The sequence below is a fragment of the Chiloscyllium plagiosum genome, unplaced genomic scaffold, assembly GCF_037043375.1.
Source record: "Chiloscyllium plagiosum isolate Xiang-an unplaced genomic scaffold, Cpla_swu_hap1 HiC_scaffold_49, whole genome shotgun sequence".
Classification (NCBI taxonomy): domain Eukaryota; kingdom Metazoa; phylum Chordata; class Chondrichthyes; order Orectolobiformes; family Hemiscylliidae; genus Chiloscyllium; species Chiloscyllium plagiosum.
Genome location: NW_028270187.1, coordinates 8,913,990 through 8,928,840, shown reverse-complemented (window position 1 = coordinate 8,928,840; position 14,851 = coordinate 8,913,990). Strand labels below are relative to the sequence as shown.

At 44.2% G+C, this 14,851-nt stretch overlaps 1 protein-coding gene across 1 annotated transcript in view; it reads left to right on the top strand.

Annotated features, from left to right (window-relative positions):
• The first annotated feature begins 215 nt into the window (after window positions 1-215).
• The window catches only part of LOC148135484 (Fc receptor-like protein 5), a 39,316-nt gene continuing 24,680 nt past the window's right edge, over window positions 216-14,851 (top strand). The window contains 5 exon segments of the mRNA XM_087984553.1: window positions 216-361; window positions 5,032-5,147; window positions 8,892-8,921; window positions 12,040-12,285; window positions 13,683-13,949. Coding sequence (XP_087840679.1) covers window positions 5,117-5,147; window positions 8,892-8,921; window positions 12,040-12,285; window positions 13,683-13,949 — 574 coding nt within the window. The 5' untranslated portion in view covers window positions 216-361; window positions 5,032-5,116.

Genomic DNA, 14,851 nt, shown 5'->3' with positions numbered 1-14,851 from the left:
CACACAACTTCACTTCGGCAATCCTCCTCTCACTCGCTGAGCTCCACTGAACATGACATTTACAGAATGGAAACTTATTGTCCCATAAGGCCTTTGTTTAAAATTGTTCTAGCACTCGTGCTGTTTTCAGTGCCCCCCAGGGAGCGGGGACTGACTGGAACACTGAGTGATAACTGCGTCAAAAAAGCGATGCAGCTGATCAATCTGTCACTGCAGTTCCTTTTTCTCATTCAGAATCAAACAACAAAAACATTTAACTTTCTGAGAGACTCCCAGTTGGGAAATCAGCACATTCCGGGCAGTTGGTTCTGTAAGGATGGAAGGTTGGTGTGAAGCTACATCGCATTCAGGAAAGCTCGTGGTATGTTCCGGTTCATTGTGACGGGATTTGAATGTAAGAGTGGGGAGGGTATGCTTCAGTTACCTAGCAGATCGGTGTTTCTGCATCTGCAGTTTCCTACAGATGTTTTCACCGACCGTTTCGTGTATGCAGAAGGTTGGTCACACACAACAGCTGTGATTTCTGTCTTTATAAACTGCAATGTTATCTCTGTTCTGTCTCTATTCACACATGCAGACAGACCTGTTGAGGTTCTGCAGGACTTTCTTTGTCTATAGTCTGTCACATTAGTTCTGTAGTGTCTCTATTCAGAAACGCTACCACACCTACTGAGTTTCTCCAGTACTTTCTGTATCTATAATTTGTAACGTTATTTTTGTTCTGCCTCTATTCACACATGCTGCGAGACCTGCTGAGATTCTTTAACACCTTCTGTGTTTGCAATCTGTAACGTTAACTCGTTTTCTCTCTCTCTCTCCACAGATGCTGCCAGACCTACAGAGTTTCTCCAGCACTTTCTGTTTTTGCTTGCTTTCTCCAGCATCCCCCACGGTCTCTTTTTTTGTTAATGAATACTGCAATTCACATCATCGCATTCCTGGTCTCGTGTCAGGACTGTCTGTCCGACCACTTATAATTAAAAGTGCTCTGTGCTGTAAAATAAAACCAGATGGGTCAGTAGCACAGTATAGAATGGAAAATATCAGATCAATACGTTTAGACTGTGTCTAATAATTGTTACCATCAAATTGGTGATGTCACAATGTTACTTTCTGAATAGCGAGTGTGAGTATGAGCAATTGAATAAACAAAAATAGAAGTGAGAGAGAGATAGAGAAACAGAGTTAACGTTACACAGAACACAGAAAATGTTGCGGAAACGCAACAGGTCTCATTACAAACAGAGGATAATGAGGGAGAAGATAGGACCAATCACGGTAAAAGGAGGGCACTTGTTTTTGGAGGCAGACTGTGTGGGTGAGATCCTAAATGAACATTGGTATTGACCCAGGAAAATTATATGTAGGATAGTGAGATTTGTGTGGAGCACACTAATTAACTACAGCATGTTGAGATCAAGAAAGAAGTGATGTGGGTCTCTTGAAAGCATGAAGGTGGATGAGTCCTCAGGGCCCGATGGCATCGACATCAAGGCCCGATGGTATTTACCCCATATTATTGACAGACGTAATAGAGAGAGTTTTCTGGGGCCTTGGCTAAGATCTTTGTATCCTCGCGAGGCAATGCAGAGGTCTAGAGAACTGGCAAGTACCTAATGTTGTTCCTTTGTTAAAAAAGGAAAATAGTGATAATGAAGGAAACCATAGACCAGCAATTCTCACATCAGTGGTGGGGAAGCTATTATAGACAACTCTTATGGAAAGGATTTGTGCATATTTGAAAAAGCGCGGTTTAATGTGGGGCAGTCAGTATGATTTTGTGCAGGGCAGCTCATGTCTTACTAACTTGATTGAATTTTTCAAGGAGGGGAGGAAGGTGATCGATGAGGGTAGAGCTGTGGGTGCTATTTCCATACGTTTTAGTAAGGCATCTGACACGGCTCCTCTTGGTTGGCTTATCCAGAAGATTCAGATGCATGGGATCCACAATTACTTAGCGGCTTGAATTAAAAATTGGCTTGCCCAAAGAAGACAGAGGGTAATGGTGGAAAGGTGGTTTTCAGCCTAGAGGTCCATCATTTCACAGGGATCTCTGCTGTTTGTGTTGGTGGAGTTATGGATGGGATACAGATCGTTTGCAGATATGGGCAGAGAAATGGCAGATGAAGGATAATCCTTGTAAATATGAGGCTTTGGGAGATCAAACGTTAAGAATAAAATATCCACTTAATCGTCCAGCTCTGATGTAAAGAAGGATCAAGTCCAGAGGTCACTGAAAATAGCCATGCAAGTAGATAGGGTGGTAAAGGAAGCGTACGACATTCTTGCCTTTATTGAATGGGGAAATGAGTATAAGAGTCAGGGTGTAAAATTGCAGCTCCATAAGACATTAGTTAAGCCATACTTAGGGTATTGTGTTCAAATCTGATCACGACATTACAGGAAGGATGTGGAGGATTTGGAAGAATACAGAATAGATTTACGAGGATTCTGCCTGGAAAGGACAGCATCAACGATAATGAGAGGCTAGAAAAACCTGGATTGTTTCGTCTTGTGCGGCAGAGGCTGAGGGGGAAAATGATAGAAGTCTATAAAATTAAGTTTTGCTTAGAAAGCATTGATCATCAGAATCGTTTTTCCTTAAAGTTAAAATGTCTAATACTGGTGTATACATTTAAGTTGAGAGAAGGGAAGTTCAAAGGAGATGTACGGGGCGAGTTGTTTTTACACAGAAAGTTGTAGGAGTCTGAACCACATTTCCAGGGATGGTATTTGATAAGCGCTGTTTTAGGTCAGCATTTGGAAATTCACGGAATGGAGGGATATGCACCAAGGACATGCAGAATGGCTCAGTTTCCTTTGTTGTGGTGTTTGAAAGGCTTGTTCCTGTGCGGTACTGTTCCATATTACTGGTTATAAACACAGAAAGTGTTGAAGAAGCTCAGAGACAAACAGAGATAACATTTCGAATCCAGTGGCTCTTCTTCATAACTGAAAGGCTGGGAAAAAACAGTGTTTGTAATACTCTCGATAGTGGAACAGGTCAGTGGTGGTACAAAGAACAAATCGGTTGTTAATTGTGGTGAAAGGGAAATAGAGATATAAAGCAGATATGTATTAGGATTGGCGGGGGGATGGACAGATTCTGTGTTTTGGTGGGTTGCACGATTTTCTTTCGTTTACTTTTATCAGTGAATTCTATTTTAGTTGCAGATGTTGCTGGTTTAAAGGCAGAAAGATCCGTGACAATATATCACTTACAGCTGCAGAGGTGTATTCTGCCTCGGGATGCCTGCTGAACGCTGATAAAGCTCATTCTAAAAGCCTTGCAGAGCTGATGTGGATTTCCTTCTCGGGGAGGCGGTAGTCTGGATGGGTGTCCATATGAGTGCCATGAAACGTGGGAAGCTTCCTGTGTCTCTCTGTTTTGGAGCCAACGGTCAGAGAGAATTTGTTAGCATATTCTCTCTGGTCTCCTAAGCAGTGAAGGCAATGGGCAAGGGAATCTGAAACAGACCCATTATTTCGGTCCTCAATCTGCTTCAATATTCCCAATGACCATGTAAGACTCTGAGTCTGGAGAGCGACAGGGACTGTAGTCATAGCGTCCTACAGCACAGAAACAGATACTTCACCCCAGCTCAGCCATCCCAAACAAGTTTCACGAACTACATTAGTCTCATTTGCTTGTATTCATCCCATAGTTGTTTCTCTTTCTTTCCAAGATGCTGCCCAACCTACTGAGTTTTTCCAGCACTTCCCGTATTATAAACTATAACATTATCTCTGTTTCTCTCGCACACTCCGCACAAATGCTGCCAGACGGGCTGAGTTTCTCCAACACTTCCTATGTTTATAAACTATAAACCATGGGTGGCACGGCGGCGGCACAATGGTTCGCACTGCTGCCTCCCAGCGCGAGATACCCAGGTTCAATTCCGCCTCAGGCGACTGACTGTGTGGAGGTTGCACATTCTCCCCGTGGGTTTACTCCGAGTGCTCTAATTTCCTCCAATAGTCCAAACATGTGCAGGTTGGGTGAATTGGCCATGGTAAATTGCCCATAGTGTTAGGCGCAGGAGTAAATATAGGGGAATGGGTCTGGGTGAGTTGCGCTTTGGCGGGTCGGTGTGGACTTGTTGGGCCTAATGCCTGTTTCCACACTGTAAGTAATCAAATCTAAACATTATCTCTGCTTCTCTCGCACACTCCCCGCCAATGCTGCCAGACTGGCTGAGTTTCTCCAACACTTCCTGTGTTCATAAACTGTAACCTTACCCTGCCTTCTCTCTCATTCCCTCCCCCCAAATATGATGCCAGATCTGTTGCATTTCTCCAGTATTTCCTGTGTTTATAAAATTAATTCTGTTTCTCTCTCTCTCTCTCTCCCTCACACACACAGACACAGACACTCTCCACAAGTGCTGCCAGATCTATCGAATCTCTAGCGATTGTTGGACAATGGGAGCACTGCTGTCTCAACTCAATGCTAGGAAGGATGGATTCGCCTTGGAGAGAGTACAAGTTAGGTTGCCAAGAATGGGACCTGGACTTCAGGGATTAAATTATGAGGAGAGATTACGCAAATGAGACCTGTTTTCTCCAGAATTTAAAGTGTTGAGGGGCGATCCGATTGAAGATATTGACAGGAAAAGATAGGATGGATTAAGAGAAACTGTGTCCACTGGTTGGCGATACTAGAAATGGGGAGGACATATTCTGAGATTTAGGAATGGAACATGCAGGAGAAATGTTAGGAAGTGCTTCCCACAGAAAGGGTGGGAGGTGATTGGAACTCACTTCCATAAATGCCATTGGATGGTGGATCAGTCGTTATTTTCCATTCTGAGTTCGTCAATGTTTCTTCCGCAGCAATATGAAGGGGATAGGGGGCAGGCAGATATATGGAGCTCGGCCACAGGTCAGGCGTTGAATGGTAGAGTAGGCTCCAAGGGGCTGAATGGCCTACTGCTGTTCCTGTAAGTGGCATTAATTAGTTGGAAATGTTTGGAGTGTATAGAGAGAGCTGCTTCCATTTGATGTTTCTGAACCTATCGCCTTCTGTTACAGGTAAATGTGAGAGAGAAGGCATTGATGTAGCTGGCAACAGGTCACACTGAGTTGGAAACTGCTGTACTACAAAACCGCATCAGAAATGTCACTAATCTCCTTGCTTCTGACCCTCTGTAAGTGTGTATGATAGAGTAACATTGCCCCTGACAAACCTTCCCTTTCTCCGGTCATTTTAGGTTACATTCTGCGGCAGATACACTACACTTCCTTCTCAGTTCCAGGAAAGTGGGAGCTAATTACTGTGGCCAACAGAAAAATAAAATTGGCAGAAATCGGGAATGAAAAAAGATGGGAGCTTGGATGATAGCATTTCTCGAGAAAGCGAGAAAGAGGGGCTAAGGAAGAGAAAAGAATGAACATTTCAAGTTATTGTCCTTTGATCCAGCTTTGTGGAATATCATTCAATCTTCTCAGAAAGGGACACAAGTTAGACGCACACATGCACTATGATCTAAAACTGTCAGGACATAGATGGATCAGCAGAATTTCAGAATCCCACAAATCTCACAACAATATAGAGGGGTGACATAAGTCACTGAGCAGTGAATGGAAATGCCATCTCTTTTCATCAACGTTAGGAGATTTACCAGAAAGTCATCTTGGGGGCTAGAGAATTTAAGTGATTGAGAGAAATTAAACAGACTTGGTTTGCTTTCCTCAGAAAAGAGCTGGGAAACATTACGTGCCTGTTTGTGTATACATACATACATATACACATACACATACACACACACACACACACATATATATATATATATATATATATATATATATATGTGCGTGTGTGTGTGTGTGTGTGTGTACCTCGATGATCCGCATGCGTTGGCTGGGCTGTATGCTGTTCTGATGGTTGATTATTCGGTTAATCGATTCAATGCACCTCCTCTGGTGCTCAGATTTTTCTGTCAAGTCTGCTCCCCATTCAGGAGACTGCAGAACACCCTGTGGAGCAGCCCAGCGTGCGTGGGCCCCATCCCAACCCCGTCTAACACCGCCCCCGCAGCCAGACCACAACCCCGTCCACACCGCCCCCATCCGCCGCCTGCCAACCCCCAACCCATCCAACACAGCCCCCCCCGCCCGCCTCCAACCCCATCCAACAACACCTCGCTTGCTCCAAACAAATCAAACACCCCCCCTCAACCCCATGCAACACCGACCCTCACCACCTCAACCCAGTCAAACACCGCCCCCAACCCCATCCAACGCCGCCCTCTTTCCACCCCCAACACTGTCCAGCAGCTCCTCCTGCCCCCGATCTGCCTCCACCCACCATCTGACCCACGTCCGTGCCCCATCCTAGTGCTCCACCTGCCCCTGTCAGCCTCCCACCTCCTCCGGGGCAGTTGCACTGCCACCAGCAGTAAGACAGCAGCCGCCTTTGTGAGATAAGTCTCCAAATAGCACACACAAACACAGGCAGATGCAACGTTTTGACAAGCTCCACCTCTGCCCTGTACAGGACAATGTTAGGCAGAATACCTGGGGAAGGGGTGGGGGGGGGGGGTGGGGTTCTTAAAGTTCACCACTATGTAGAACCCTTGGGAAACATTTGGGGAAGATAGAGAGGGCAGTAGCCCAGTCACTTTGAGACAATGCCTGGGCTCCCATCAATGTCCAAGGACTGTTCTCTGCAGCATTTCAGTGAATCCCTTGTAAACAAAAGACACGTTCAGGGTTGAAACAGCTTTTTGATGTACTGTTTGTATCAGGACCTCGAGATCTGCTTCGGATAATCTGATATACAGAAGAACTTCGATTATCTGAATTAATTATCTGAATATCAGATTATCCTAAGGAGATCTCGAGGTCCCGATAGAAACATTACAGTAAAGGCGTGTTTCCAACAGCGATCATGTCTTTTTTTTACAGTGATTAAACAGACACCGTCTCCAATTGACTGACATCCCACCCTCTCACTCTCCTCACATTTTCTCTGGAGTTCTACAGAGGGGTGCACCCTCGCCCCCCACCCCGCCACCTCCCCCCCTCGCACCTTTCCAGAGACTCTCTTCAACATTGTCCCGTACAGGGCAAATGTGGAAACTGTCAAAACGGTGCAGTAAAAAGTTGTGTGTATGTGGCTATGGCAGTGCATTTGCTATTTGGAGACTTACCCCACAAAGGTAGTTGCAGCAGCAGTCTTATTGTTGATGTCCAGTTCAGCTGCCCTAGAGAGGGGGCGGGGGTAGACAGGGGCTGCACGGTAGTGTGGGCTGGGGGGCTGTGTCAGATGGGGTTGGGGGCAAGCGGGGTGGACATGAGGTGGGCAGAAGGCGGTTTTATACGGGGTTGGGGTGCAGGCGGGAGGAAGGCGGTACAGGGGGCCGGAGGAAGGCGGTTTTTGATGAGGTTGGGGGTGGGCGGGGGTGGACAGGGGCACAGGCGCGGCTGGTGTTGGACGGGTTTGGGGTGCGGTTGAGGGCAGTGTTGGACAGGGCGGGGTGGACGGGGACTGGTGTTGGATTGAGGCCGGCGGGGGTGGATGGGGCGCGGGCAGGAGGCTGTGTTAGACAGGGGCGGGAGTGGAAGGGGCTGTGGATGGTGTTGGATGAGGGCACGGTACGGGCAGTGTTGGACGGAGCAAGGAGCAGTGTTGGACGGGAGGGAGAGGGCAGTGTTGGACGGGGGCGGTGTTGGACAGGGTTGGGGCGGGCAGGGGTCAGTGTTGGACGAGGTTGTGGGCGGGGCGGGGTCCGATTTTGGGGGCGGGATTCGTGCGCGGTATGCTGCTGCAGTTTCCTGAACAGGGAGCAGAGGAAAGGCACTTAGTCAACTAACCGAACAATCAATTATCCAAACGAAATAGTGCCCGCCCATCTCGTTCGGATAATTGAAGTTCCTGTGTGTGTGTGTGTGTGTGTAATGACATGTACGGGGGCATAATTCGGGTAGACAGGAGAAACCATTTTCCTCTTGACAAAGAGATTAATGATTGGGGTTGGGAAGTATATATTGAAGGTAAGTGGCAGGAAGTTAAGAGGGTGACGGAAGGAAAACACTTTTTCAGTCAAAGTGTGGTAGGAATCTGGAACTCACTGTCAGGGAGGGAGAGGCAGAAACCCTCATCACGTTCAAGAAAAAAATCAGATGCCAACTCGTGATTCCAGATCTGTGGACCAAATGCTGGGAAAGAAATGGGCTTAGCGAATAGTGAGGTGGTTGTTTTTGATGAGCGCAGACTTGATTGGTCAATAGGCCTTTTTCAGAAATGTACACTTCTTCGGCTCTGACTTTAGATTGAAGAAAGTCTTAGCTCCCTTGTGAAGTGACTTAGCATGCAGCAGAAGTTGCGGAAACATCTGGAATCGTTTCAGATATGTTCCAAAGGAAGCCCTGCTGTAACGCAGCCTCTTGTCTCTGAATTAGAAGCGTCAGTATGGAGGTCATTGATAAGTCTTGGCTGACTTTGGGGATTTCTAAGGATCTCGGTGAGGCAAAAAATGCTAAGCCAAAGAAACTTGAATCCTTTTGCCATAATTTTCCCATAATCTTTAAAGAAAAATCTTCTTAACTCAGAAGAATGGCACAGGGAATGGCAAACAAAGCGAAGAGAAAACAGGAGGGGCAAACGAAGGTATAAATAGTTGGTAGAATGTTACAAAGCAACATCTGCAGTTGGAATGATACATGAATGAGAAACCAATCGGGTCATCATGCACTTCATATCAATTTATATTTCTGCCTCCTCGTCGATAGGATTGAACAGTCAATAGTTCCCATTGAGTTACAGACAGGACACGTGCTGCTTCACTGCTGTTTTTCCTCTTACATTGCTTTGACGTTGTATTTACTTGCAATTTCTAGGATACTGGCAAAAATAATGACATTTATTTCAATTCCCTTTTGTTTTCCAGTGAATCTTGCTCTGTTTGGAATCACCCAACGTAAGAGGGAACTTTAATTTTTGGATAAACATTTACAAATTTCAAGCCATGCTATGCACGTCCTTTCAGTGACCTTTTCCAATCATGCATCAAATTAGACTTGATCCCAGTCTTCCTGATCAGGAGTTAGGGATATCCTCTGAAAGATCGGGCACTGGAATCATTTTCAAACCTTCTCCCATATGGGTGCTCCACCAGTTATAATGAAGACTAATGGCTTTTTTTTTGACTTAGTCACATCCGACACAGTCCATTCAGTAAATCTGTACCAAAATTTAAGTTAATCACAATACTTCAAATGAGCATGAGATTTGAAACAAGATGTTTGTGAAAATACAAAGTTACGATAATTTTGGAAGGGAGAATAGAATATTATTTAAATGGAGAGAAACTACAGAGAGCTGCACCAGAAATGGACTTGGTGGGGGCCGGAACTTTGTGTATTAAAAACAGAAAATTAACACACAGCAGGGGCAGCAAGTAATCAGGAAGTGCAAAGGGAATCTTGCTCCTTATTTCAAAGGGGTTGAAAGAGAATAGGGAACTCTTTCTGCAAATGTACAAGGTGCTCATGAGACTTTTTGTTGAGCACTGGAGCTGTTTTGCTTCTCTTATTAAATGAAATATATCATTTCATTGGAGGCAATTCAGAGAAGGTTCACTAAAATGATTCCCGGTGTGGAGGGTTTGTTGGTACTCTACTCATTGGAATTTAGAAGAGCGAGTGGTGATCTCATTGAAACTTATCAGGACTTGACAGGGTCAATGCTGAGAGGATGTTTCTTCATCATATGAGAGTCTAGGACCAGAGGGTGCACTCTCAGAATAATGGGGCACCAATTAAAAGGTGATATGAGGAGAAATGTCATCTCTTAGACGATAGCGAGATTTTGGAACTACTTGCCACAGAAAACAGTGTGTATGGGTGCAAGAGTTCTTGTATACATTGAAGATCTACATAAATAAATTCTCGATCACTCAAAAAATAAATGGAAAGGGCAGTAAAATTCATGTGAGGAATGTTAAATCAGTCACAAAAAAATGGATGGCAGAGCAGGTTCGAGGGGCCAATGGCCTGCTCCAATCCTTATGGTTTAAAAAATGAGTAGAAAGGCAGTGTCAATGATGGATGAACCGATCAGATAAGATTGTTCTAACAATAAACTGAAGGATTTAATGTAATTGCTACAGAGCATGTATTTTAAAAAAGTTTGGTAAGTTTTAGTTTAAAATACCACATTACAAATCCACCAGCTAAATTCAAGGTGAGAGCACCAATAGATAATGTCAGTGAGCGTCTTTACAATATATTTGAGAACAACATTGTGGAATATGGACGCTACTGTCTCTTTATTGACAGGACGTCTGTGCTAAATGGTGCCTCTTGCAGATCAGAGCTAGCTGTGACTACCGTTATGATAATTATTGATGGATATTATCTTCAGTTCCGATCTTCAGTTCCATAATAAGTGATCATAAAGCTTGGAAATGTAGCAAACAAGAAGAAGGGTGAAGGAGGAGAACATAAGGGAGTACGGACAGGTTATAATGAGCAGGTATATGACGCGTGAAATTTCATTCATTTGTGCAACATGAACGTCACTGACTGGACAGACTATAATGGGCAGGTACATGAAACGTGAAATTTCATTCATTTGTGCGACATGGGCCCAGCATTTATTGCCCCATCTCTTGTTGCCCCCTTGAAAACGTGGTATTGAGTTGTCTTCTTAAACCGATGAGGTCCCTGCGGCTAACAAAGACCAACAATGTCCTGAGGTAGGGAATTCCAAGTGTTTGACACTAGCAACATTAAAGAAATGGCCAGTATATTTTCGAGTGGGATGTTGGGTGGCTCAGGGGAAACTTGCAGGTGGTGGTTCCCATGCGTCTGCTGCCCTCTTCCTGCGAGATTGATGTGGTCCGAGCTTTGGAATGTGCTGTCTCAGTACCTTTGATGAATTTCTGCAATGCATTCGAGAGTTGGTGGTGGATGTTTGTAGTGCCAATGAAGTGGCGCTGCTTTGGCCATGATGATGTTAAGCTTACTTGGATGGTGATGGCTGGCATGAGGGTTCATAGCTATAAATTTAATGTTGGTACATATAGGACAGATGCCAGAGGTAGTTTCTTTAGTCAGGGAGTACTAGAGGTGGGGATCACACAGTCGTAGACTCGCCAAATTTAAGGGCATTTAAACTCTCATTAGATAACCATATGGATGAAAATTGAATAGTGTAAGATAAATGGAGATCAGATTGTTTTCACAGGTTGGCACAACACCGAGGGCTGGAGGACTTGTATTGCACTGGAATGTTCTACAGTGTTTGTTCTGTTCTTGGAGCTGCACACATCCAGGCAAGTGGGAGTACTCCATCAAACTTCTAATTTATGCCTTGTCGATTGTGGACAGGCTTTGTCGGGGTAATCAGGAGATGAGTTACTCATTGCAGGATTCCCAGCTTCTGATCTGCTCTTGCAACAACTCTATTAACATGATGAATCCAGATGCGTTTCTAGTCAATAAGAAACTCCAGGATGTTGAGAGTAGAGGGATTCAGTGACAGGAGCACCATTTAAGGTCAAGGGGCAATGGTTAAATGTTCTAGCATTGGGGAGATTATTGTCTGGTACTGCACACTTTGCTTTGGGCTGAGAACGTCTTCTGGAAAACACAGAGTAAAAATCCGTTTTTTTTTTCAGTTGAGGCCAACAGATCAAATTGAGTTGTGGTTAAAGTGTTGCATATCATAGAATTGGTTTCATGTTGTTATCCAGCTGACTACATTAAGACTAAATATAAACTGTGCGGTTAACTCTTCCAAACAGTAGATCTGCTGGTCTCTATCAGCTTTAGGCCCTTTGAGAGAAAAGAAATATATGTATATATATATATACCTACTTAAATGGTTGGTGACGCAGAGGCGATACTAGAAGCAAACCAACGTCAGGTACCACCAACATTCATCCCGTTTAGGTCTTATTGTCTGGACTGTACTGTTAGGTCAGATAACCAACTCGAACTAGAGCTCTGTATACTGGGGACATTGAGGCTTATAGCAGTGAGAGATCATAAAAATGCAATTATAGGATTCATAAACTTACTCCTTTTTTTCAGCTATTCGAAGGCCTGTGCTTTACATAAATCCTGCAACTGGTTTCTTAAAAGAAGGAGGGACTTTAAAACTGGAATGTGCAACAGATAAAGGACGAGTTATTTATTGGTTCAAAAATGAACAATATTTCGATTCCACACAGAGTAATATTTACGAAGTACCCGTCGACAGTGAAACCGGTGGGTCTTATCACTGTATGACATCCACTGCATGGAAAAAGAGTGAAACTGTTGAAGTTGTCGTCACAGGTAAGTGAACTTTGACTCTCATTTATTTTGAAAATTTTACATGTAAGCGGAGCTTGCAGTGTTCAAAGAATAAAGAATAGTACAGCATAGGAACAGGCCCTTCAACTCACCAAGACTGTACTGACACATGATGCCTTTGTCAACCTTTTACCTCGAGGCTGTTCATACCCCGTTATCCTCTGTCTGTTTGGATATCTGTCCGCAGGCCTCTTAAACGTAGCTATAGTATCTACCTTCACCACCTTCTCTGAAAAGCCATTCTAGGCACTTACCATTTTCTATGTGGTAAAACACTTGCCTCTTCCATTTATTTTAAATTTCCCCCCTTTACCTGAAACCCATGTCCCCCAGTAATTGATATATTTTACCCTTGAAAAACAAGACTTCCATCGATGCCTCTCATAATTTTGTAAACTCCCATCAAGTTGTCCCTCACTTACTATTGTTCAGATGAAAACAGACCAAGTTTGTCCAATTTCTCCTCATTGTTAATACCTTCCCAACGAGGCAACATTTCTGTACCCTCTCTAGCGTCTCCTCGTCCTTCTGATAAGTGTTAATGAACGACACACGGTATTTTCTTTAACTACAAACCAATTTTCAGCCCAATACACGTTTCAACATGATTTACTGCTCAAACGTCTTTTTTTTGGTCAGTAACTTTCACAAGATTAGGCTAGGGGTTAGTAATTCCACATGACGAGATTTTGAGTAGATTGAGTAGATTTAGAAGAACAGAAGCTGATCTTGTTGAATATTCGTAGAGGGACTTGGAAAGGAGATGCGGAACTTGTTTTGGAGAGTCTGGACCAGAGGGGCATCCTCTCAAATAAAGGGGGTTGCCAATTGAAGATGGAGGTGAGGGGGAATTTCATCTCTGAGGGGATTGAATCTGTGGAATTCTTTACCGTAGAGGGTTATTGAGGCTTTGTCCTTCATACCTATTAACCCTCTAGATGAAATAATCCTCGAATTCCCCCCAAATCTCCTGCCTTTCAATTGAAGTGATAGCCCCCTTGTTATTGACCCTTCGACTAAGTAGAACAGCTGCTTCATATCCCCCCTATCCATATTCCTCATAAACTTACACAGCTCTATCAGGACACCCCTCAACCTTCTCTATTCGAAAGAAAACAACATGAACTTATTCACCCTCTCTTCATCACTAAAGTTGTTCCTCGTAGGCAATATCCTGGGACTATCCTCTATATCCCCCCTTAGTGGAATAAAATCCTTCCTGTCGTGTGGAGACTGGAACTGTACACAGTGTTCCAGCCGCGCATCATCAATGTCCCGTGCAGCTCTAACATCCCCTTCCCGGTGTTGGAATCCACAACATTCAACTATCAAATGTAATTTGCATTCCAAGCTGATTTAGTGTCGTTATGCTTTGGCAGTTTCTGATGAAGTGCTAACTCTGGAAGCCAATCCTGAACATGCTCTGAGAAATGAGAGGATTGAAATGAGCTGCTGGACCCGACCCCAGAACCTGAGAGGACGTAATCATTTCGGATGGTATCGAAATAATGGGTTAATAAAACAGTCTACATACGGGTCACTGACCATAGAAAGTGCAGCGTATTCAGATGAAGCATCTTATCGGTGTGAATTAAAAATTGGCTATAAAAAGTGGGTTTCGAATGAACTAAACATCACAGTATCAGGTTGGTCATTCTTTTGTCTAGCTATTGCCAAAAAATGTTTTGATGGTTTTATGCCATGTCTGTGTAAGCTGCTTTTAACAGGACTCTCCCAGTTATGGGGACTCGAGGGCAGGAGCAGAGATGTTTCATCAATGATCTTCCTTCCGTGAAAAGGTCAGAAGCGGTGATGTTCACTGATAGTTGCTCCATTCACCACTTCTCAGATACTGAAACGGTCCATGTCCAAATGCAAAAATGTCTGATTAATATCCACAGTTGTGCTATCAAGTGGTAAGTAACATTCGCGCCACACAAGTGATAGGCAATGACCATTTCCAATAAGAGACAATCTAATCATTGCCCCTTGACATTCAATGGTGTTCACATCTCCCCACTTTTAACATCCTGGGAGTTAATATCGAGGCAGAATTTAACCATCACCCCTTGACATTTAAGGGTGTTACCAACACTGAGTTCCTACTATCGACATCGTGGAGTTTCGTGGAGAAGCTCAACTGGAGTTATCACATACCCACAGTGACTATAAGATCAGATCAGATGCTGGGAATCCTGTTGTGATTCCCGAAAGCCTGTCCACCATTTATAAGGCGCAAATCAGGAGAGTTAGGGAATACTCCTGGAAAAGATCGACACCATCCAAGGACAAAGCAGCCACCACTTGACTGGCACCACATCCACAAGCGGTGCCAGTCAAGTGGGGGCTGCTTTGTCCTTGGATGGTGTCGATCCACGACTGACGCTTCGTAACAGCAGTGTGTACTATCTACAAAATGCACTGCAGAAGTTCACGGAAGATCTTCAGACAGCACCTTCAAAACCCATGACCGCTTCCATCTAAAAGGCAGCAGATACATGGGAACCTTGTACCCTGCAGCTTCCCCTCCAAGCCACTCACCATCCTG